The sequence below is a fragment of the Mauremys mutica genome, chromosome 14 (genome assembly GCF_020497125.1).
Source record: "Mauremys mutica isolate MM-2020 ecotype Southern chromosome 14, ASM2049712v1, whole genome shotgun sequence".
NCBI classification, from domain to species: Eukaryota; Metazoa; Chordata; order Testudines; family Geoemydidae; genus Mauremys; species Mauremys mutica.
Genome location: NC_059085.1, coordinates 39,436,727 through 39,461,061, shown reverse-complemented (window position 1 = coordinate 39,461,061; position 24,335 = coordinate 39,436,727). Strand labels below are relative to the sequence as shown.

Here is a 24,335-nt window from a genome sequence, read left to right as displayed (position 1 = left end):
TGTGTCATCTGCAAACTTTAATGATGATTTTATATTTACTTCCAGGTCATTGATAAAAATGTTAAATAGCGTAAGGCAAAGAACCAATCCATGGGGTACTCCCCGGAAACACACTCTCTCGCTGGCGATTCACCATTTACAATTACATTTTGAGACCTATCAGTTAGCCAGTTTTTAATCCATATAATGTGTGCCATGTTAATTTTATATTGTTCTAGTTTTTTAAAAATCAAAAGTATATTACATCAACACTATTACCTTTATCAACCAAATGTGTAAAAACATTAAAAAAAAAGCCATCAAGTTACTTTGACTGGGTCAATTGTCCATAAACCCTCCTTGATTTGCTTTAATTACATTATCCTCCTTTAATTCTTTATTAATTGAGTCTCATATCAGCCACTCCATTATCTTGCATGGGAACAATATCAGGCTGATGGGCCTATAATTACCCAGATCATCCCATTACCTTTGTTTACACCTGTACATCTTCACTGATGCCAGTGGGGTTATGAGAGTCTAAAAAGAGCATAATTAGATAGACCATAACATAATTGCCAGTGATTTTGGAAATAAGTGATACTGGATTATTTTTAGTTTGCTTTTCAGATCTTCTTTTAACTGATTATGCAATGAACATGTTTGCAATTTGTTACACAGCCCCCCTACCCATATATTTTAAATGTTTTGTTTGCATGGCCAGTTGTGCAAAGAGAAGTGCTTTGGAGAGATTTAGCTTTAATTCACCCTGAGCAGCAATGACAATAATTCTGAGTTTGAGGAAGAGTCATCACTCGAGATCATAATTTTATTTCTTCAGAGTCTCTCCTTTGTTTGCCCTGCAAAAACTTAAAGCAATGCTTTCTTTGAGCTCTTATGCAGACAGCTTTGAGAACGTTTTACTTTAATACTGCATGAAAGGTCTTCCCCACTTGAAGCATAATAATGTGCTTAAAATATACTTAGTAATACCCTCTGGCTAAGAAAAATGTTTCCAACTCCTATACTTAAAAGAAAATATCCATTTAGAAGCTTATTTTGACTTTTTGCCCAGGATCAATTGCAAAGTGCTTCTGTTTAGAAAGGATAGTTCAGCCAAAATTCAACTTGTTTTTCAGGACTAAGGAACTTACAAAAAATAAAAGCCATACTAAATAAATCATAATTCTGCTTTATTCCGTAAAAGCATGTGTGTGTATGCGTGTACAAGCTAGCACCTCCCGGTCAGGAAAATTTTCCTGTAGCACTCTGTACTCAAACCCATCTCTGGCATCATGGTTACAAAGGAAGATTGCAATGCTGTAATGGTAATAAGAAGGCACAGAATGAATACACTGTGCTGATACCTTGGTAACTTTTCAAATAACTTTATGCCTAATCAGTTTCCACCAGTATTTGCAGTAGAGGCCCTGAATCTTCTCTCCCTTCCATCAGTTTTACACTAATATAACTCCATTCATGTCAGAGTTATGCTTAATTTACATCAGCAGCAGTGAGAGAAGAATCAGGCCCACTGGTCTTGAAAATAATCACATACTACATACCAATCTACCCATGAAAAAGGCACCTAAAATAGCCAGAAAGAAAAGCAATATTCATCTTATTTCCCAGACCAGAATAAAATGTACAAAATTGAGAGAGTTAAGAGAATGACCCTGTGGGGTGCTCAGTACTGTCAGTTTTAGGTGAAGTTGACAGGTGCTGAGGATGCTCAATAGGAGAGATGGTAAAAAAACAACCACCACCCAAACAAACCAAAACAAACACCTCCCTGTCCCCCACGAATCACAATCAGGGGCGGCTCCAGGCCCCAGCACGCCAAGGGCGTGCTTGGGGCGGCATGCCGCGGGGGGCGCTCTGCTGGTCGCCTGGAGGGCGGCAGGCAGGGCTCCAGTGGACCTCTCACAGGCATGCCTGCGGAGGGTCCGCTGGTCCCGCGGCTTCGGTGCAGCCGTGGGACCAGCGGACCCTCCGCAGGCACGCCTGCGGGAGGTGCACCGGAGCTGCGGGACCGGCGATCGGCAGAGTGCCCCCCGCAGCATGCCGCCGTGCTTGGGGCAGCGAAATGTCTAGAGCCGCCCCTGATCACAATCCATCCAACAGCACTGAAAAATTGCTTTTCAACAAAACATTTCTGAGAATTTTTTTCCATTTGTCACAAAATTGTGTTGCAAACCTCAAAATGCCTTTTTTGGGGGGGGGGGGGGGGGGGATGACAGCTTTCCTAACCAGCTGTCCTTTGCGCCTCACAGGATTGGGCCCTGTCTGGCAAGTGTTGCATCCCACAGACTAGATTTTCAAAAGCTCACCTCTAAATGCGTGTGTAGAGCTGTGCAGGTACATTTCCCTGCCAGCACCGATGACAGAATATAGGCATCTGGCTAGAATTGTGGGTACATAGATTCCTTGGGGCAGTTTTCCAAACAAGGCATGTGTGCAAACGAATGTGTATGTGTGTACAATGACACACCTATCTAGTGCACCGCAACTACTGGCAACTGAAGACAAACTGAGTAACTGTATGCAGAAAGGGCCAATTTGTCATCTGCATAGGCAAATACTTGATTTGCATGAACATTTGTAGAAACAGTCAGCAAATCAGCTGTGCAACTGCATGCCTAAACTGTGCAACTGCATGCCTAGAAAAGCTGGCTTTTAAATTCTATTGTTGGATACGGTTTAGTCCACAAAGTTAGAGACTGTGCTGAGATCCTTGAAAAACTAGGCTGGATTCTTGCTGAGCAATGAAAACATACCTAATTTTTTCTATTCATATTTGTTTCTCTGTCCACTGATTTCTACTTGCCCTTTGTTTCTCTGGTTCTTGGCCATCTCAACTCGCAAAGTCTGACCCCTGAGGCTTAAGCCTTTCAAAGAGGATACAACACTCTCAGCAGTCATTTTATCCGTGTAATCAAGAAAAGCCCTGCCCTGTGCTCCCTGCCAACTGAGCCGCAACGGGGATGTATGGAATTCTCTTAAAGCACTTTTTAACTCACTCACTCTTGTGCCTGGAGGTATATTACCTACATAGACAGTGGCGAGTGCACCATGTGTCTCTGATTTGGTACTTAAAGAATCATTTCCAACATGACGATGTCCAATTTGGGCCGAGGTGGACTCAGTTTGCAGTTCTGTATTTCCAGTCTTGGCATTTTCATCGGAGTCTGCTGGTTTCCTGGGGTTTGGAAAGTCTGGATGTTCGTCTTTCAGGATAACATCTTTGCCTGCCTGCTTCTCTCTATAGCGAAGATTCTTTAGGATTGGCATTCTTTCCAGCATCTCGTAGCTGATCTACAAAATTAAAACAGAAACAAGTTTGAGGGTGTGTTTTTTTTAATTAACCCAATATATAGGGTCAGATCAGACTCTGATCTCGTTTGGTCATCATCCTTCAATGTGCCCAGAGCATTCAACAATCTTTACTAACTGTGTGGCTGACTTCCATAAACATACGTGGCAGGGCAACAAAAAACACTAGTCACTATGCAGGCTGCACAATGCAGATCCAGCAGAAAATAACCAGCCAACCCAGAGCTACTGGACTTTGGAATTTGCTGACTTGTGCATGTTCGGAGTTGCAACTTTAATGTTGCATCAATACAAGATTCTGCATGTGATGTAAATTATGTGTGTTAAAATCTAACACAAGGACTGCATCCCCCATGCTTCCCTCGTGGAAATTGGCCGAAACTGTGTTCACGTTTTTCTCTGACAAGTCGCCTGGCCCTGCCCCCAAAATTTCCCTTCCATCATTTCTCCCCATCACAGGTACAGAGTGCAACAGAAAGGGGGCTGAGTGGCCTCGTATGTTTTCCCCTCCTCATCCCTCTCAAAGTCAGTGGGGTAGGGGTGGTGGTCTCCTTCCTTGCCAGGATCTTTAGGGGCAGCTGGTCTTTAGAACGAGGCCTGCTCTTTCTCCATCACACCCCAGTTATCATAAGCCTCGTCAGCAGTGGTCCAGGAAAGACTCCTATTCTCACTGCTGAATGCTACCAGTCTGGGCCATGAAAGGGCCTAAGTTGCAGCCCATGAGTTACAGAAAACTCAAGAACTCCCTAGTTACTGTATAACATGGTCAGGCTCTCAGCCTCTGAATTGTAGCAAAGCCATTGCAGTAGCTGGAAGGAGAAGGGGCATTGCTTGCTTGGCTGTTGATGAGTGGGAAATAAGTGGGATGCCAGGGCACTTTGTCGACTCCACCTCAGTGATCTACAAGGGAAAAGGGGCCAGGAAGGGGCCAAGAAATTGCTGGTGGTAGATGAGAGCAGGTGGGGCATCAAGGCCCATCTAGGTACAGGGGAGGCAATTCAGGTCTCTCCAGGGTTTGCGAATGCCTCGGCAGGATTTCAGGTTTGTGAACCTCAAAGAGTTTTACTTTCAGGCTCAGACCAAAAGTCAGGCCTGGTTTCCTCTTGTTTCGGCCTAATAGTTCATATACGAACCAGTGATAGAATGAGAACAATTAGTTTGAAACAGAGGCTGCCTCCATTCTGGCCCCACATCGGTCGGGAGTAAAAGGTGCTGGAATTGGGCCCTGAGCAGGGCAGTTACCCCGCTCTGGTGGACAGGGCGAGGCTGATTGGGGAAGCAGCCACAGCTGGGGCCACGCCCAATCAGTCCACAGCTGGCCCTATAAAGGGGCTGTGAGCCAGGAGCTGACAGTCTCTCTCCAGCCTTGGAGGGAGAAGGACCTGGCTGCCTGGGAGAAAAGGGTACCTGAAGCGGAGCAGGGCTGGGGAAAGGCAAGAGGAGCTCCAGCCTGGCAACTCCCCAGGCTGAGGCCTTGTTCAAGGCCCAAGGCAGCTACTGGGGCTAAAGAGGTGTAACCCGGGGATAGGTGGAGGCAGCTGGTCCAACCCCCTTGCTGATGATAAGTGGCCATTATGGACTGCGGTTTGCCCCAGTGAGAGGGGGCTGGATGAAGACCGGCAGTAGCCATTGAGGCGAGGTGGGCTTAGGGGAAGGGGGTTCCCCTGGGAGGGGAGACCCAGAGTGTGTGGGTACTGCTGGGGCAGAACCCCAAGGTATAGGTTACCGGGGTCTGAGAGGGACATGGGGGCTTGAGGCAGGCGAGACACCGGCCAGTAGAGGGCGCTCTGAGGCTGGAAAAGAGCTAATTCCCAGGTGACCAGCAGAAGGTGCTGCACCAGTGAGTCTTGACCTTGCTAAAGGCCCTTAACAAGCACTTTTTTTTTTAAACTGTACCGTAATTCTTCTAGAAGCTAACACAAGCTGGCAATTCAGAGATGTACATGTTTCCATAGCAGCCATGGGAGCTTGAGCACTCTGAAAAGTACATGCCATTTTCATATTTTGATGAGTTATGACTCTGCTGATTCTTGGAGAGATGCATTTTTCTTCGCCAAGTACTTTCAGATTGCTGAAACCAACAGCAGCTTCCCCTGCGCCGGACAATATGACATTAGACAAATGGCTGAAGCCATCTTACTTTGTTTTTCCTGGCCAACAATTAGGAACATTTGTTGTCCATGTGCAATGCAAGCTCTATGCTAATTAAACCAAACAGGAAAAACATTTTTCTACACTCATGTAACAAATCGCTCCTGTACCCAGAAACAAGCCTAGCCTATTACGAACCAACTGTACAGTTTCTTTCACCCTAAAGTCAAACTTAGCTCAAAACATGCATCCAGAATCTTTATTTAGAAAGATCAACACTACCAAGGGCAAACCTTCACCTCTTCACACAGCCTGGGGATTGGCACAGTACATGGGATTGGCACTGGGATGGGCAAAGAATTCCCAGACCCTTCAGGACACTGTGGACAAAACCAAATTAAAGCAATCCAGAGCCACAGGGATACCCCCCAAAGGGGACTTCCTCACCGGCTGCCAGGACCAAGCCCCAGCTCTAACATGGCCCTAGCTCTCCTTGGGGCGGGCAGCAGGTTTCAGAGTTAAAATTAAATGGGGCAGTTTGTATCTCTTGGAGTTATTGCTTCAGGCTGACTGCAAACTCCGGGAGGCACCAGTTTCACGTGGGTCAGGTTTTCAAGCTTCTCTTCGTTTCCATGAGGGAAACGTTCTTTTGCAAATGAACCCTGGGATTCTGAATTCATCATGTGACTGGGCTATTGTACCTATTCCTTAGTACAATGGACACCATAGAGTGCTCCCCACAGCTTCCCCCTTGCACCAGTAGATCTCACACTGAGATATCCTAGAGGAGCTTATCACAAGTGTAAGTGAGACAAGTGCTCATAGCTGAAAATCCACCCTGCCCTGCCCCCCAAACCACCCTTCCTACTGGTGATGCATACTTAACAATGGCTCCCCATATCCTACTACCCCCCACCCCTGCCCATGCCAAAGAACCACCCTCGTTCCGCTGCCCGTTTCATGCCCATGACAGGAGCAGGGCAACGCAATCTGCCCAACGGATGTAGTCCTATTCCTATGGGAGCCTTGCTGGTCACTTCAGGGGGAGTGCAACCAAAATTTCTAACTCCTCCAACAAAAAAAAAAGGGGAGGGGGAGAAAAAGAGGCAGTTTGGGGTTTCAGTGTATGCATCCAACAGACCCATTTGTGGAGTGGCTGGGCGGCTAGGGAGGAGAAGGGAAATAAGCTGTTTGCTCTGTTGTAAAATACCAAAGAACTCTTCTGCGGTAGGACAACATGTTGCTAATTATAATCATGCAAAAGCTACTTTTGTCTCGAGGGCTGCAGTGATTTGTCTGGACGTGGAGGGAATCCAAGGACAGTCTCCGCCTCCACGCTGTCCATTTCCCGGTTTGACATGTGCAGTAACTTCCCAGCCTCATCTAATGGTTAAAGCACAGAACTGAGACTTGGGTTCTATTTGGATGGCCACTGGCTCGGCAGGTGGTCTGGGTAAGTCATTTAATCTCCCTCTGGCTAGGATTCCCCCCTCTGTAAAATGGCGATAATTTATTCACCTGTGCCAAGGGCTCGGAGATCTCTGTGTGTCATGGGCATGCACAAAGGGGGGCAAGCAGGGGCACAGTCACCCCCTCCAATCGTGGGGGGGGGGCACAGAACTGCTCCGGGGCAAGGAGAGCAAACGCCTCAGGCCAGGGCGGGAGATGCCAGCTCCTCTGGCCCTGGGCCCACGGGGGCAGATTCAGCTCCTCCAGCTGCTGGGGAAAAGTGAGCTCCGCCAGCCGCAGAGGGAGGGGGAAGAAGGGGAGCCAGCTCCTCCGGCCCCGGGGCCGTGGTGTTCAGAAGGACTAGTGAGGGGACAGACTGGAACGGGGGCTGAATGGGAGTGAGGTGCAGAGACATGAGGATGGGGGGCAGTGAGTGCAGTGAGCCATATGGGAACAGGGGGCAGGGGAAGCAGGGCCACATGGGGACAGGAGCAGATGTGCCTGACTGATTGACCCCTAGCCTCTCCCAGGGTCTTCATGAAGGAGGCTCCCCACCCCCCACCCCCAAAACCCTGTTCCATACTTCTCACACCCAACAACCCTCCATGTTCACTTCCCAGCAATTACCTCCCTCTCCCTCAGCTCCTCCGTTAGCCTGGACTCCCCCAAGCCTTTGCACTGCTTCCGAGGGGTGCAGGAAGTACATTTGTATATTGTAGTTGAAATGATTTCTTACTCAAAGTTCTGTATAAATATGCCTAGTAAGGACTCTATTTGTCAAAAAAACATTGCCTCAGTCTTTTTTGTTGTCTGTACTGTTACAAACATTCTTGTTGACAGATATTTTGAAATTAATTACCAAAATAATTGAAACTGGCATAATTACATTGTGTTCTTTTGACAAATAAAATAGGCAGAATTTTAAAATATGGTGTGCAGAATTTTTAATTATTTTTTGGCACAGAATTCCCCCAGCAGTAAATGTTGCTAAGGGACAGATTTACCAAGTAATTAGGTGCCTAAGGATGCAGCTAAGTGCCTGTTAAATGAGTTGGTGCCAAACTCCCACTGAACTCCAGTGGGAGTTAACTGTTTGATGGAATTTTCAGAAGCACCTAATATGATGAGATTCCTATCTGGAATTTTAGGCACCTAAATACCTTTGTAGATCTGGCCCTAACTGCCCAAGCAGATTCCTCTGAAGGTACTAGAAAACGTAAAGAATGTTAGCACCAAGCAATGCCCCGTCCTTTCCCCTTTTGGAGGTCACAAAACCTGCTAGCATCTAGCAGTGGAGAAAAGGAAGCAAAAGTGGCTGATGCACAGAAACCTATACAACTGATAGCGGTGGATGCTATTCCAAAATACACTCAGCAAAGGAGATCCGTGAACCACACAGCAATTGTAGCAGGGCAAGTAGCAATATCTAGCCATTTCATTGGCTCAACAAGGTGCCTAAGTGTTGTCCAAAGCCCTACTCGTTAAGTCCTTCAACTAGAGTCTGATCTCATTTAGGTTCCATCCTACACCACTGTAGCAAATGGCAAAACGCTCATCGACTTTAATGGTGCAGGATTGGACCTTTACATTGGTGCTGAGGGAGTTACACCAGTGCACACTGGGTTCAGAATCTGGCCCACATCCTTTATCGCATAGCTTCCCAGTGATAGGGGGCTGGTGGGGGGACGACTTGGTACCATGTGCCCATTTGACATTACTGTCTACTTCTGATTCAGAAGCAGGCTGTCACATATTGTAGGGCTATTTCTGCCCTCAGTGACATTCCCTCTCGCCCCCAACCTTATACCAAGTTCCCTCTCCCCAACCCCACAATTTGTTTCTTTAGCAGGAATCCTTTTGCTGTTTCTGTCAGGCTTCATCTACACTGGAACTTCGTCGGCAAAACTTTTGTCTTCAGGAGTGTAAAAAAAAACACACACGCACACCCCAAATGACAAAAGTTTTACTGACAAAACGCACCGGTGTGAACAGCACTTTGTCGGCAGGAGCGCTCTCCTGCTGACAAAGCTGCCACCGCTCATTGAGGGTGGAAATTTTTTGTCGGCGGGAGAGCTCTCTCCCTCAGACAAACAGCGGCTACACTGTGTGCCTTTTAGCGGCACGGTTGTAGTGGCACGGCTGTGTTGCTAAAAAGCGCGTAGCATAGACAAAGGTTCTCTCTCAAACTCTCAACAACAGAAGCATAAATACGTTCTAAATCTTTTCTATTTTTAAAAAAGGCGAACGAAATTTCTGTTATTTTGCACTAACTATTCTCATCTCCCTCTCCACTATCCCAAATATATATAATTATATTAATTACTCTGGTTATTTTGTGCCTTTTTTTTTTTTTTAAGTAAAATGCAAAGAACTGTGACAAAGACGGACAAACACCTAGTCACAGATCACAGCTGCCACCAGAAAAAGTGTTACCTCATGCATTTAGGGTTCTCCTCAGAGACACTGGGCTAGATTTTCAAAAGAGCTAACAGCTCCCATTGTGGTATTTAAATAAATTGCCAGGTTTTCAAGAGGGATCAGCTCCCAGGTCAGCACCTGAATCACATGGCTAAACTTCTCAGCTCCTAGCAACTTCCATTGTTTTCCAAAGGAGCTGTGTATAAAGATACAGAGCTAGATAAGAAGTTACTGCTGACTAAGCATTTCTAGAGCACCTAGCACTTTAGACAGGACAGTTTAGGGCAGCTGCTGTTTACACTTACACTGGTGTAAATCAGAAATGGCTTCTTCAAAGTGAATAATGCTACATTAGTGTTAAACTGGTGTAAGTGGAGGAGAATTGAGCCATATTGTACCTACTGTATACCGTCAGGCACCACTGAAGGATCCAAAAGTCTTTCAAAGACATGGAATGATCATTTCTGTGATACCAATCCCAGCATTTCATTATGTTTTCCTTGTTGGAAATGTGCATGCAACACATTTCTTTTCATTACAACAAACATCTTGGCCACAACCACAAACGGTGTTGCAGAACACAGACTGTGGTGAAAATCTGTTGGGCCAGGTATTCAAGCTGTATAAATTGGTATCATTCATGGAGCAATGCCAATTTACACCAGGTGAGGATCTGAATCATTACTTTTTCCAATAATCAAAGTGGTAAGAAAACCTGAAATTTAACTTTAATTTTTGTGCATTGTTTGACGCATACGTTTCTCATCCTGCCTCTCAATTTTAAGAGCATGCACAGTGTATGAATGCTGAAAACAGAGCGTGTTTGCTAACAGCTACTCACCTAACAGCTTCTCACCAAATTAAGCACATCTCCCAGCGCAATCCTTAGCCCTAGCCTAGTGTTTGCAAGCAGGAATACCCTACTTTATATAAACCCTTAAGCCATTGTTGTCTTTGCTTGAGCAAGCCACGTTTCTGAAGGGTGAAGTTTTGTTACAAGGCAATTTACACATCTTGCAGACATCCCTTACTAAATACACTTAAACTACATTCCATTGACAAAACATCCTGTTTAGAAGATGAGTCTTTTATCCACTACCTCTTGGCTAATTTATTTTTGCTCAGAGATACAGGAATGCAATGGCAAAGCCCGGATTTGAAGAAGGAGAAAAGGATGTAGGATTGGGAGTCATGAGCTTATGGACAAACTCTTAAATAGCCGCAACAAAATCCTGTCGTTTTAAGACCTGCAGATTAACTAGACCTCCCAGCTCTGAGACACTGTGTGTAGCAGTTATTCACAGGGAAACGCCCATAATGACAAGGTAACAAAAACAAGTACGCATGTAACTTTGTTCCCAGTGAATTAACAACCTGGAAATCTGTTGTCCTTTTAGTTCTTTAGCTGTACCAGAAACATGGATGATTGTTACCACGCTGAGGAACAGAAATCTAAATATTCCTCTCCCCTCCCTGGATCTTGGTCCTCATTCATGTCTTTTCCTGTGTCATTTCAAGTCCATCTGACCTCAGTTGTTAGCGCTTCAGGACAGGCTTCAACTATCAAGGTTGGGTCCTTATTAAAATTTAGGTTCCTAAACAAGGGCTGGCTCCTGCGAGATGCTGAGAGCTCCTGGGAGGTGGGGAGTCAATGGGAGAAGGATATTCAGTATCCTGAGAAAGTGTGCCTTAAAAATGTCCTGATTTTCAGAGAAAATGAGCACTCCAAAATCTCTCTGAAATCCATGGGAGCTTAACACCTTTGAAAATCAGGTCACCTTTACTTAGGTGCCCAAATATGGACAAGAAGCCTAAATTCAAGCACCAGCTTTGAAAATTTCGGCCCACGTCTTTTCTTTTTTGCCTCAAAAACAACAAACCTCTACGGCACAGCATACATAACAGGTAGGGGTGTGTGTGTGTGTGTGTGTGTGTGTGTGTGTGTGTGTGAGAGAGAATTCCCGCCCCCCCCAGCTCTTTGGTTATGAATAAACATGAGACAAAAAAAAACTTGGTGGAGTTAGGGCCTGATCCAAAGCCCACTGACATCAATGAGAGCCCTGCCACTGACTTCCTCGGGCTTAGCATCAGGCACTAGTTGCCGTTCTACTGAAAACATTCCTAACAGATGTGTGTTAATATGTGGTGAAAACTACACAGTCCATGCTTAGCACATGAGATAAGAGACACAAACAGTAATAATACAGTCAAATCAAGCAATTATCTCAGAATATCAGGGTTGGAAGGGACTAAAGGAGGTCATCTAGTCCAACCCCCTGCTCAAAGCAGGACCAACCCCCCCACTAAATCAATGATGGGAAAACAGGTAAGCACCCCCAAGTGTGAACACCACCACTGAAAATAAAATGGTTTCTGACACAGCATAGAAGTAGTGTGGTTTGGTAAAATATGTCTGAGCAAGTTACAAATGTGAACAGATGGAAGTGCCTTAAGTGCTGGTAAGCCCGTGTCCCAAGCACTGTTATATGGCTGGTCTTTAATCTCTCTCTGATAAGTGAAGAAAAGAGAAGAAATGCAAAGACCACATCCATTTTGATACACAGGTTAGCTAGAGACTAACCTCGTCTGCGAGAGTGTCAAAAGCAGCACAAAGATTAAAGGACTTTTCAAGAGATTTTGTCTTCTCCAGACCTTTGCAGAGTTAGCTGGCGAAGGGAAGTGGAGAGCAATGTTCGCAAGGTAATTTATTGAGGCTGAATTCCGACATGAAGGGAGAACGTGATCAAAGCCACGCTGGCAAGATGGATGGGACACAAGAGCTGGGACTTCAAACAATTCCGTTAAATGAGTTTGAGTATAAGAAAATCTCCATGTGAAATATTTCAGTTATGAAATGCACTAACACAAAAGGAGCTCTCGGTAACTCACCCACAACCAGGTTAGAATACTCCCCCGTGATAGAAAAATAAATAGAGTTGGTGGAGTTATTTGTTGCAGATAAGTTACTATATAAGTTTAGCCCTTTTTTCGGCTTGCAAAGTGTTTGCCAACTGATCTTGGCTTCTACAACAGTACTAATTTCTTACAAGTATTTCCTGGATAGTTTATGCAAACAACAATTTGCTATTCATTATCTGTAGTGTGCAAATTGTCACTTGAGGCATATGGTGTTATTTCTGCTGCCTGACTGGATGACTTGAGAAAGACAAGGTGGGTGAGGTACTCTCTTTTATTGGACCAACTTCTGTTGGTGAGAGAAGCAAGCTTTCAAGGTAACACAGAGCTCTTCCCCAGGTCAGATGACTTAAGACTTTCAAAGAGGAAAACAATAAAAATCAGATTATAAATAAAGCCCTTTCCAATATGCACTTTCAGACAAAATAATTCGTGTGAACATTTGTGAAACTGTTTGGATTTGTGAACATCTCTGTGAAAAAAGCGGTGATCATCCAAATTAGCAACCAATCAACGTAAGTCCAGCAGCGTGGATTCGTCATGTTGATGCATGAAAGTATTTAGAAATCCCTTTCTGCACTATTCAACAAGCTTGATCTATATATTATTTTAAAAGAAATGCCACACTTAACCACTAGCAGCAATGCAAAAACCAACGTCCCTACCACTAATTCATAAAACATACACTTACTTTTCCTGCAAAGATAGACTGGCAGACATTCCACTCTGGATTTATGGCATGAAGCTCTCCCTGCTGCATTGTCTCATGAAAAGGAACAGAATCCACTTTAACAAGTATTCAAGAGGCAAGACGTACTCTGTGGGGCAGATCCTGTCAGTTGTCATAGCTTTACTGACAATTTAAGCCATCTGAGAATCTGTCCCATTATGGCACAACCTGAAATCCACAGGATTGGACACCCCACCTGCAAACGCATGTCTCGTTTTTGCCACTATCATTTACAACAACCACACAGACACCTGAAAACAATATGTCTTTGCTTATTTCCATTTTCCAAACACATCCCTCACCATCCTACTGTTTCTAATACAACAGACAGCAACCTGATTCCACTTTGTTTACTTGTTTCTATTTCATCACCACCATCGGGAGGCCACGGGAATGTTCACACTGGCTATATACAGTGTTTGTTAGTTGGAGATGCAGTTTTCATGGATATTTAGAGCATACACATTCCAGAAGGATTAATGATGTACAGAAGGAGAAGGTACATCATTAGTTTCAGAAGCAAGCATTTGGTACCAATAAATCATCGTTAGTGGAAGTAGTCTACCTTATGCCATATTATTCCTTGTGGTTTTGGTCGTTTGCAGCCTGTTTTAATGGTTCTTGTTGGAGTGATGATGTAATCCACTGTTAAATCATGGTCGTCAAGCAGCTCTTCCACAATGTCAACCACCTACAACCAGAGGGAAGAGAAATTTGGTAAGTAATTAAAACAACCCCACCAGAACCGTGACTTCGCATGGAAAGTTTCATTCCAGACAGCTTCCCAGATACCAAAAATCTCTCACTTAAAATGACAAGATAAGCAGATTACACTGAAACAACCCCAGATCCAGACACAAGTCAGTCCTGCTCTGCAACTACTTAACTGGTACAACTGGAACTGAGTGACTATTTGATTTTTTTTCAGTTCAGGGGCTGAACTGAAAAATTTGTTTGGGGTTGATCCAAAGCTTAAATTTTTGGGGATTTCCTCGCCGAAATAAGAAACTGAAAAAATATTGTTTCATTCAAACCGAAATAGTATTTTTGTTTTGTTTTTTCCTTTGTTTTGGGGTGCCTTTTACCTTATTTTAATTTCTAAAGGCATCAGCTAGTTTTCTGAGACAAAATGTTGGTTTGAAACGAAAAGTTGAAATATGTCTCCTTCTGAAAAGGTCAAAACAAAGCGTTTTGATTTTGACTCCTCCCTCCCTCAGCCACTGCTTCATTTTTTATGCATCCGAATTTGACCTGAATTTGCACATAGTTTCACTCATCCTGAAACTGCATTTTGGGGCAAATAATTTGTCCAAAAAATTCCATCCAGTTCTAATCTCGGCTGCTCAATACATGCCTATAATGCAAGGTGCTGAATGGTTGCAGATGTGCCTTCAGATGTTCTTCAGCTCACCTGGCAGTCGTGCACGATAGTAACTATCGGGGTGTCCTCTGTGATGGCTCCCATTGACACCATCATTGCATATTCCATATCTGCAAAACCTTCCCCCTTCCCAATTCTCCAACCTAAAATGTACCAATAAAAAGTGAGCTAGTTAATTAACACTTGAGGGCAGTAGAGTGCAAGAGATGGCAATAATTAAGTAGAATGCTTGTAAAAAGGCAACAGATGTCTGGCACGTGAACTGAGCACACGGTGATATTCTGGGAGCCCATCTGCACCAGGCTGGACTCAGGAGTTGGTACCGGTTAACCCAAGTATGAAGAAGACACCTTAGGCTTCATAAAGAGAGGACTGTCTTTTTTTTTTTTTTTTGCAAGTGAATGTAATGCTGATGAAAGGTCCTGCACTGACAGCTGCCATACCGAGGTCACCCCCCAAATAGGTGGAGAATGGGCAGCTGCAGTGCATGACCTTTATGCTGCTCCCCTCACCCAACAGGCCTCTGCTTTGTCCTGGAGGAACCATCTCTACAGGCAGAGAAGATCCGCCCTCATGACAGTTCAACTGAAAACACGATGCACCCAGAAGAACCCTGCTGAAGGTGCACTGTGCACACAGAACACATTGGCTGGTGGAACTCCACTATTAGACTCCCAGCAGAGAGAACAAATAGTGATGGCATCTTTGTAATGTAGACACCAGCCTTCAGAAACCGGAGTGAGACCATTAACGCTTCATATGGAAAGGGATTACCCTTAAATATAAGACAGAGAAACTGATATCCTGCTATCCCCCCAAACCTCCCCAACTCTAACATGTCTAACAACCTTTACCCCTACCTTTTTCAGAAACAGCGACCGATCCTACAACAACCAGGTCCACATGGACTTTTGCGTCCAGACCTATAGGCACACTGTAATCCTTTACCCCCTAAGAAGAAAAACATGATTTTAAGGATGTTTCACTTCCAATTCAGTAAAACATCATCATCATTAAAAATAATCAAGCCTCCTTTGCTCAAACCAAACAAACAACCAAGCTCCAAAATGTTCTTTCCCATACACAGCCAAATATCAGAAGTCTGGGAAGTTATTCTCCAAGCATCCAGCGAGTTAGAATTCTGCAATATATTTTCTGCTAAACCGTTGACACTTTTGGCATATTTCAATAGAAGCTGTGGCTTTTCATTACTTCTGAAAACCAAGCTACTTATTGAGCAGCTTAAATTTGTATTTGAAACCTAACATCAGGCTCCTATTTTTGAAAATCTTGGCAGATGGCACGTGAGTAATGCATCGCTCCACTCACAGAAGGATCACAAAGTGCGTTAAAAACTGTTAAATTAATCCTCACAATACGTCTGTGAAATAGGGAGGGGTTAACTTTGGCTTACAAATGGGACAGCTGAAGTTTAGAGACATTACAGGCTTGTCTACATGGGGATTTATTCCTGATTAACTCTGTGTGCAGATTTCAGAGTAGCAGCCGTGTTAGTCTGTATCCGCAAAAAGAACAGGAGTACTTGTGGCACCTTAAAGACTAACAAATTTATTTTAGCATGAGCTTTCGTGAGCTGCAGCTCACTTCTTCGGATGCATAGAATGGAACACACAGACAGGGGATATTTATACATACAGAGAACATGAAAAGGTGGAAGTATGCATACCAACAGGCAGAGTCTAATCAATTGAGATGAGCTATCGTCAGCAGGAGGAAAAAAAACTTTTTGAAGTGATAATTAAGATGGCCCATAGAAGGTGTGAGGAGACTTTAACTAAGGTGGAATAATGCAGTCTCATTTGGAATAAGAGTGTCCACACACATCGGGCATGTCTACACTACAGCGGCACAACTATGGTGCTGCAGGTATTCTCTGGCACCATAGCGTGGATACTTCCTCTGTGGACAGAAGGAGGTTTTCAGTCAACGTAGTTAATCCATCAGTAGCTAGCTCAACAGAACAATTCTTCCGCTGTTGAAGATTAGGTCCACCTAACTACAGCTCTCAGGAGTGAAACTGTTCGCAGCCCTGAATGACAAAGCCAGGTCAATCTAATTTTTAAATGTAGAGAAGGCCAGAGTTAATCAGGAAGAGATAATTCGCTATCAATTCACACATTACCTTATTCTGGATTAATTTTTATGCGTAGACAAACTCTAAACTATTTTTTCTAGGTCATACAAGAACCTGTCTGTAGCAGAACCAAGGATAGAATCTGGATCACCTGGCTACCTGTCTTATACATTAGCCACTAGACAGACTCTCTACACACCAGTTATCCCTCAATGCATGCTCCAGTATGACCCACACATTCTCCTGAACTTTCCTTCCTTGTCACATTTTGATGTCTATGAGTCAACAGTGTGCCCTTGTTGCCAAGAAGGCTAACAGCATTTTGGGCTGTATAAGTAGGGGCATTGCCAGCAGATCGAGGGACATGATCATCCCCCTCTATTCGGCATTGGTGAAGCCTCATCTGGAGTACTCTGTCCAGTTTTGGGTCCCACACTACAAGAAGGATGTGGAAAAACTGGAAAGAGTTCAGCAGAGGGCAACAAAAATAATTAGGGGGCTGGAGCACATGACTTATGAGGAGAGGCTGAGGGAACTGGGATTGTTTAGTCTGCAGAAGAAAAGAATGAGGGAGGATTTGATAGCTGCTTTCAACTACCTGAAAGGGGGTTCCAAAGAGGATGGATCTAGACAGTTCTCAGTGGTACCAGATGACAGAGCAAGGAGCAATGGTCTCAAGTTGCAGTGGGGGAGGTTTAGGTTGGATATTAGGAAAAACTTTTTCACTAGGAGGGTGGTGAAGCACTGGAATGGGTTACCTAGGGAGGTGGTGGAATCTCCTTCCTTAGAGGTTTTTAAGGTCAGGCTTGACGAAGCCCTGGCCGGGATGATTTAGTTGGGGATTGGTCCTGCTTTGAGCAGGGGGTTGGACTAGATGACCTCCTGAGGTCCCTTCCAACCCTGATATTCTATGATCTCTGATGTAATGATGTCTAGCTGAGATACCTGAAGCAAGCCCTTCTACTTCAGAGCCTAGGGTATGGAGGTACATGTTATTGCCAAACATAATTAACAGTCCCCCGCTCTCTACAGCATTCGTTCAAGACAGATTTCTGGAGCTGTAGATACTCAGCACCTCTGAAAATCAGATTTCAACGTGTCTCAACCCGGACACCCAAAAATGGGAGGCACTCAAAACGTGGGGGTTTCACTTCTTTAATTTTGTCTTTGTTAGATATATTTACTTCGAGATTAACTCACGGTAATTCACATGTTTGTAAAGGATAAGGCAGACATTTGTCACACATCTGATCCAAGTGAGAAACCTTTGCTCTTTACATTAGGTTGACACCCACAATAAAAAACAAATGTTTAAAGCCTAGAATAAAATAAAGCCAGTGAAGAACAACTCTTTGTGGCTGAGTCTCTCCATCTATAAAATGGAGAGAATAATATTTACTTGCCTATCTTCCAGAGGATTGTTTGTGCTGTATTTTGTGACTGCAAGGTGCAAGAGACGCATTACGACTTTAAAAGCAGCAAAGAATCCTGTGGCACCTTATAGACTATCAGACGTTTTGCAGCATGAGCTTTCGTGGGTGAATACCCACTTCTTCGGATGCAAGTGAAGAAGTGGGTATTCACCCATGAAAGCTCATGCTGCAAAACGTCTGTTAGTCTATAAGGTGCCACAGGATTCTTTGCTGCTTTTACAGATCCAGACTAACACGGCTACCCCTCTGATACTATTACGACTTTATTCACTAGCACAGGTCTGCCTGAAAAATAGCATTGACGTGATAGAAAGGTCAGATATGAGACCAGGCAGCAGGTCAAGGGAAAGTTATCTTTTGAATGACATATGATACAACTTCCAACTCCTAACAGTTTTAATAAAATAACAGTCTTCAGAGAACTCTTAACAGCGACGCTCACTTTAGAGTTTCCACACATTTTCAGTCCCCAAATTATATGTAGGAGTCTGTGTTTGGATTGATGTCTTAACATTTTATTCCTTTCCTCACCTCTAGCTGGGGTTAGCCAATTAATTGAAAAATGCAATATTTTTGTTTTAAATATTAGAAATAGGTAAAATAATACAGGAATCTGTGGCATACTCACTCAGCTAGGGAATATGACATTTGTACACTAGGGGGCGGCAAAGCACCACTTTACAGCTTACAACAAAAAAAATCCACTCAGAATTGTTTTTTTCCCTGCACATCAACAGAGTGACAGAAATTAGTTAATTTGGATGCTTTTTGTTAATTTCCTTAAGAGTCAAAGGGGTAAAAGATCTGCCCCTAACCTTGTCCCTCCCCCCAAAAAAGTATGAACCACCGTAAACATTATTACCCAGAGTAAGCAACCAGTTTTAAACATTAAAATACTCTCCCCTCTAGTTTCAGAGTAGCAGCCGCGTTAGTCTGTATCCACAAAAAGAGCAGGTGTACTTGTGGCACCTTAGAGACTAACAAATGTATTTGAGCATAAGCATACACAGAACATGGAGCAATGGGTGTTACCATACACACTATAACAAGAGTGATCAGTTAAGGTGAGCTGTTACCAGCAGGAGAGAAAAAAAAACTTTTTGTAATGGTAACCAAAATGGCCCATTTGCAGCAGTTGACAAGAAGGTGTGAGGAACCATAGGGGGGGAAAATAAACATGGGGAAATAGTTTTACTTTGTGTAATGACCCATCCACTCCCAGTCTTTATTCAAGCCTAATTTAATGGTGTCCAATTTGCAAATTAATTCCAATTCAGCAGTCTCTCACTGGAATCTGTTTTTGAAGTTTTTTTGTTGTAATATTGCGACTTTTAGGTCTGTAATCGAGTGACTGGGGAGATTGAAGTTTTCTCCAACTGGTTTTTGGATGCTATAATTCTTGACGTCTGATTTGTGTCCATTTATTCTTTTACGTAGAGACTATCCGGTTTGGCCAATGTACATGGCAGAGGGGCATTGCTGGCACATACCACATTGGTAGCTGTGCAGGTGAACGAGCCTCTGATAGCGTGATAGTTTTCTAAGCGCAAAAGTTCAACTGTGCAAGAGAAGGCAGAAACAATATGCGTCGGACTCTGAGGTTTTTAAGTGTGTAAATAAAGCCTCTGAAACTTTCTTGCAGTGATCCAGGTAAATAAAGCCATTAAGAATGAATATATCTGCACCACTTCAATTTTAGTTTAAAAAAAAAAAAAATTGAAAACCCCAAACAACAAAGAGCAAAGTGATGGTGCATCTCTAAATAGTTGTATGGTTCAGATGAATATGCAAAAAGTTTATGCTTATTTCAAGCTTATCCACACTTTTGGGGAGGCAAAGCAAGGGCCAAAATCCTGTGAGCACCAGCTATCTGGCAACAGGCCTGAAACGTCCTGCTTCTGGTTAGGCTGCATTACCATGAGTATAGTCTTCTGTGTGTTAGCCCCAGGCCCAAACAGGGAGCGGAGGAGTGCATGAAAGTGAAAAATAACAAGGATAAAAACATTCACTATACTTTAGTGACTCTCAACAATAAATTTTGGTTCACCTTTTCTCTTGTTATTTGTGCTACGGTTGTGTCTGCGCTCATTACACATTCACCTAGCAAGAGCTAGCCCATCGCTGAGCAATTTACAATCCAAAGACACAAGACAGAAATGAAATATTATCATCCCTGTTCTTATAGAGCGGGAGCAGAGGCATGCAAAGATTAAATGATTTGTCCAAGGCTACACAGTGAAGATCTCTCTACCCTCAGTCCAGAATCATAACTATAAGGCCACTGCTCTGCTCATCTGAAATAGCTCCCCCCAATTCTGATACCTACTTGAGAGGTTGCACATATTCTCAGGATCTCTTTAGTTGCTCCTGGTGGTGGGACAATCTTATTAAACAGCCCAGTTCTCAGTCGCGGTGTTGGAACCAACAAAGTTTTCCTTGCCTGTGATAATAGAAACCATCAACAGTTACACATGAGAATTAGGGGACAGGCTTATTTTTCTTTAAATATATAGAAAAAAAAAATCCTTTACTGCCATGTGTTTGAGTACAAAGACCAATGCTCCTCTGGGCAAAAACACAGAATTACCATTTGTACAAATAAATAATTCTTAATACTTGCAAATGAATCCTTTCTAATAATCAAGACAATAAAATCAGAGATTATTTATTTAAAAGATGAACAAAACATTGGACGAACTAATCTAAATGCAAGATCATTCTCAGTGACAGTGGAAGAATCTAGTTTCTGTCATGTGCTGATGCCAGACAGTCAATGTGAAATGGGGCATATCGAGAGATGTTACATTAATGGTATGGATGCAATTCAACCTGGATTTGTTTAAGCATTTACAAGTCTGTATTACGACATGACACAAAGCCACAGGGGCTTCATGAGAGGCATTTTTATCCGACAGCTATTGTAGTAGCTGTACCCTGAAGACTTACAGCTATACAGAGAATACTTTCATTCTGCTGTGAAAAGTGTCATGTGCCAGCTAGTGTATACAGGAAGGAAAGTATCTAATGGTGAGAGCAGAGGGCTGGTTTTCCTGAGTTTTATTCCAAACTCTCCCACCAACTTGGTGGGTGCCTCAGTTTCTCCACTTGTACAAGTGGCAATAACACTTATTTGTAAAGCTCTCCTGTGGCTGGTGCCATATGAATGCCAAGAACCCTTCGACAACGTGGTCTGCTCAAGCACTTGGGGTTGCATCACCCTCACTCAGGGGAGGTTCAATTACCTGTAAGGTCACTAGTCGAACTCCTTCTAACGGTTTATCAGGGTCCACTTTAACCTCACTTGTTCTGTTGAACACGTCAAGCTCTCGGACAGCATGGCAAGCCTGGTGAGACCCCTGCATCAATGGAACAGCCATTAAAAAGGAAAAGGAATACTGGCACTTACTTCCAGGGTTAGAAAGCGAGCAATCTTCTGGGGAGCGTCAGGGTTTATTTTAATGGTCTTGGCAGTTTTGAATTCCTGTAAACCTGGGAGCCTGCTTGCAGCATGTGAAGCACCCTGTTTTCATAAGACAGCAGCATGTCATCAGACAGTTCACAACCTTCCAAATCCGAGAGGGGCAACTCCCACCTTCCAACAAGCAATGCAATTTAATTCCCTACTTCTAACACTGACTCGCTGGACCAAGAATTTCTTGCTAAATTGGTGATGTCTCAAATACTCATAACCACTCAGACTGAAATCCAAGCGCCTCATGGGACTCGTTGTGTACCCACAACTCTTGCTCTCATAGATGATCACTAGCGGGTACTCAGCTGGCACCTTGTAGTCCACCCCAAATAAGGGCTAGCGCCAGCGATGCTACCCCAGAAGCAGAGCAGGGTCTGAATTGTGCCTCGGTCCCCTTGTTTCAGGCCACACCAGCCCTCTTCTTGGGGAAGTTGCTTCCCCCCTGCACCAACTCAACTGCACAGGCTGGTGCTTTGGGTTCATCCCCTGCCCACTCATTCTCCATCCACCTGCATGGGAGGGGAAGCAGTGGCTTGGTGGCAGCCGTTCTCCCCCTTGTACTGCTACCCAGGATACTGATAGCACATGCGAGGAAGCCCAGGGGCTCATTACACCTACTTATTCCCCTGAGCAGAACTGTAGCCAGAGTTGTAATATGGCTCTTAATGTTTAGTGGCCAAATCCACTGTCCAGGTGCACTAGAGAATGGAAAGAGCTTCCTCTCACTCAGGACACCAACACTGGAAGCAGACACAATGCTACAGCCATCGCTCCCTGACAATGACAAAAACATGAAAACAACAAGCCACTGGGCAGGCTGATAGAACGGCCATGGCCCCGCGCCCCTGTGCATTTTGACGCTAGTGCTGGACATGCTATATTTTATAGATACATGAAGTGCCACTTCTGACCACACTCTCGTTTCTCCCTCCCAGTGACCTGGTGGCATTAAGGCTGCGGCTTTCCTATGCAGAAAATATGGCTCAGCCACCGCTGCCCAGTTACCTCTACATATCTCCGGCTGCCATCATTTACACAACCCTATTTCAGCAGCACATTATAGACAGTGTGGCCTAGGGTAGAGAGCACAGGACTGGGACTCAGGGGACCTGGATTCTATTCTTGTCCCCACCACTGGCTTGCTGGAGGACCTGTGCAGGGCATCTCGGTGCCTCAGTTTCCCCAGCTGCAAAATGGGGTCATGATACTGACCTCCTTTGTAAAGTGTTTTGAAATCTACTGATAAAAAGAATTATATAAGAGCAAGATATTATTATCCCATTCAGTATTTAGGAATATGAACTGCACAAAACCCCTCAAGTTTTTCAGTTATAGTTGCCAATTATTATTCCGAGGGTTTTTTTCCCCCAATCCATCCCAGGCACTATGGTTATTCACTAATTGTGCAGACTGTTGGGATGCATGATGGACCAACATTTTCTGATATACACTCGAATAACCCATTTATATTTCATAAATACATATCCAATACAAATATCCACTCCATTTTTAAGGGTTTCCAGCCAAGAGAACTTTTCATTTTGCATATGACAGGAAAGTATATTGTTCATTTCTGAGAAGCCACAATACCTTGAAATTGGGGATCCGATGATGCACTGGTCTTGGGAAATCAGCCAGGTTATTTGCTTCCATGTAGTCCCAGATCTTCGTCCGGATATCCCATTTGGAGGCACCTTACAAAAGGAAATAAGGAGCAGGAGCAGAATCAAGGCAAGGCAAGGATGAATTAATATAACATACAGCAGAGTGCCGGGCCAGTGACATAAAGGTTAGAGTTTCACCTAACAGAGTGCTGAGGACACACTGGACAGCCACTGTGAAAGTGACCCTTGCGTCTCTCAGCTGCTTCACTTATTTCCACAGGGAAGGAAGATTGCCGAATTGCACAAAGTGCTCTATGCAATAGACAGGTGTCAGAGTGGCGGTCGTATTAGTCTGTACCAGCAAAAACAACGAGGAGTCTGTGTGGCACCTGAGAGACTAACCAATTTATGTGGGCAACCCACGAAAGCTCATGCCCAAATGAATTTGTCCGTCTCTAAGGTGCCACGAGGGCTCCCCGTTGTCTATGCACTGGGGTACTGAGAAGCTTTGCACCCCCTGCTCTGACCTCCACGATCAACGTGGGGACGGAGCCCCTGGACAATTCCCTCCCCTTCAATACGGGGGCACCCATTGCCCCTTGTCTAGCCGCTACCCTCCCCACCTCCTCGCTCCCCCGGTGCTATTCCCCCCCCCAAAAAAACTCCTCACCCCCCCGGTGCTATTCCCCCCCCCATCTCCTCACCCCCCGCGGTGCTATTCCCCCCCCAATCTCCTCACCACCCCCCGGTGCTATTCCCCCCCCCCAAAAAAAAACTCCTCACCCCCCCCCGGTGCTATTCCCCCCCCAATCTCCTCACCACCCCCCGGTGCTATTCCCCCCCCATCTCCTCACCACCCCGGTGCTATTCCCCCCCCCACCTCCTCACCACCCCCCGGTGCTATTCCCCCCCCCACCTCCTCACCACCCCGGTGCTATTCCCCCCCCACCTCCTCACCACCCCGGTGCTATTCCCCCCCCCACCTCCTCACCACCCCCCGGTGCTATTCCCCCCCCCAAAAAAACTCCTCACCCCCCCGGTGCTATTCCCCCCCCCATCTCCTCACCCCCCCCGGTGCTATTCCCCCCCCCACCTCCTCACCACCCCCCGGTGCTATTCCCCCCCCCACCTCCTCACCACCCCCCGGTGCTATTCCCCCCCATCTCCTCACCCCCCCCCGGTGCTATTCCCCCCCCATCTCCTCACCACCCCGGTGCTATTCCCCTCCCCCACCTCCTCACCACCCCCCGGGGTTATTGCCCCCCCAAAGCCCCTCCCCGGGGACGCCCGGCAGTTCCCACCGGCGCTCAGCCGCACCCCCGCCTCCATGTCCCCCGAGCAGCGGCCGGCGCCGCGTGTGTCTGCCCGCTACCGCCCCCCGCCTGTACCCATCAGCTGGCGGCCCCACGTGCCTGCAGAGACTACGGCGGCCGG

The 24,335-nt window shown here is 45.0% G+C and overlaps 1 protein-coding gene across 5 annotated transcripts; it reads right to left on the bottom strand.

Annotated features, from left to right (window-relative positions):
- Window positions 1–1,155: 1,155 nt before the first annotated feature.
- On the bottom strand, window positions 1,156–24,335 carry MTHFSD (methenyltetrahydrofolate synthetase domain containing). 5 transcript variants are annotated; one of them, XM_044987731.1, is made up of 9 exons: window positions 24,203–24,304; window positions 22,888–22,991; window positions 21,068–21,181; window positions 20,152–20,265; window positions 15,158–15,248; window positions 14,328–14,440; window positions 13,482–13,607; window positions 3,031–3,294; window positions 1,156–1,299 (listed from the first exon to the last, which is right to left on the bottom strand). In XM_044987731.1, the coding sequence occupies exons 1-9, from the start codon at window positions 24,228–24,230 to the stop codon at window positions 1,279–1,281; spliced, it is 975 nt and encodes a 324-aa protein (XP_044843666.1). In that variant the 5' UTR covers window positions 24,231–24,304; the 3' UTR covers window positions 1,156–1,278. The 5 variants fall into 5 exon arrangements, with proteins under 5 accessions (XP_044843666.1, XP_044843664.1, XP_044843665.1 ...); XM_044987729.1 differs by lacking the exon at window positions 1,156–1,299 and having other exon boundaries at window positions 2,644–3,294; window positions 24,290–24,335; XM_044987730.1 differs by lacking the exons at window positions 1,156–1,299; window positions 21,068–21,181 and adding an exon at window positions 21,232–21,345 and having other exon boundaries at window positions 2,644–3,294; window positions 24,290–24,322.

Excerpts from the sequence above, each read along its gene's own strand:
- MTHFSD (XM_044987727.1), bottom strand. The coding sequence starts at position 24,230 with ATGGAGGCGGGGGTGCGGCTGAGCGCCG. Across the intron at positions 15,249-20,151 it reads GAATATGTGCAACCTCTCAA|GGGGTAAAGGATTACAGTGT; the intron begins GTAGGTATCAGA and ends TTTTCTTCTTAG. Across the intron at positions 14,441-15,157 it reads GGTCGCTGTTTCTGAAAAAG|GTTGGAGAATTGGGAAGGGG; the intron begins GTAGGGGTAAAG and ends GGTACATTTTAG.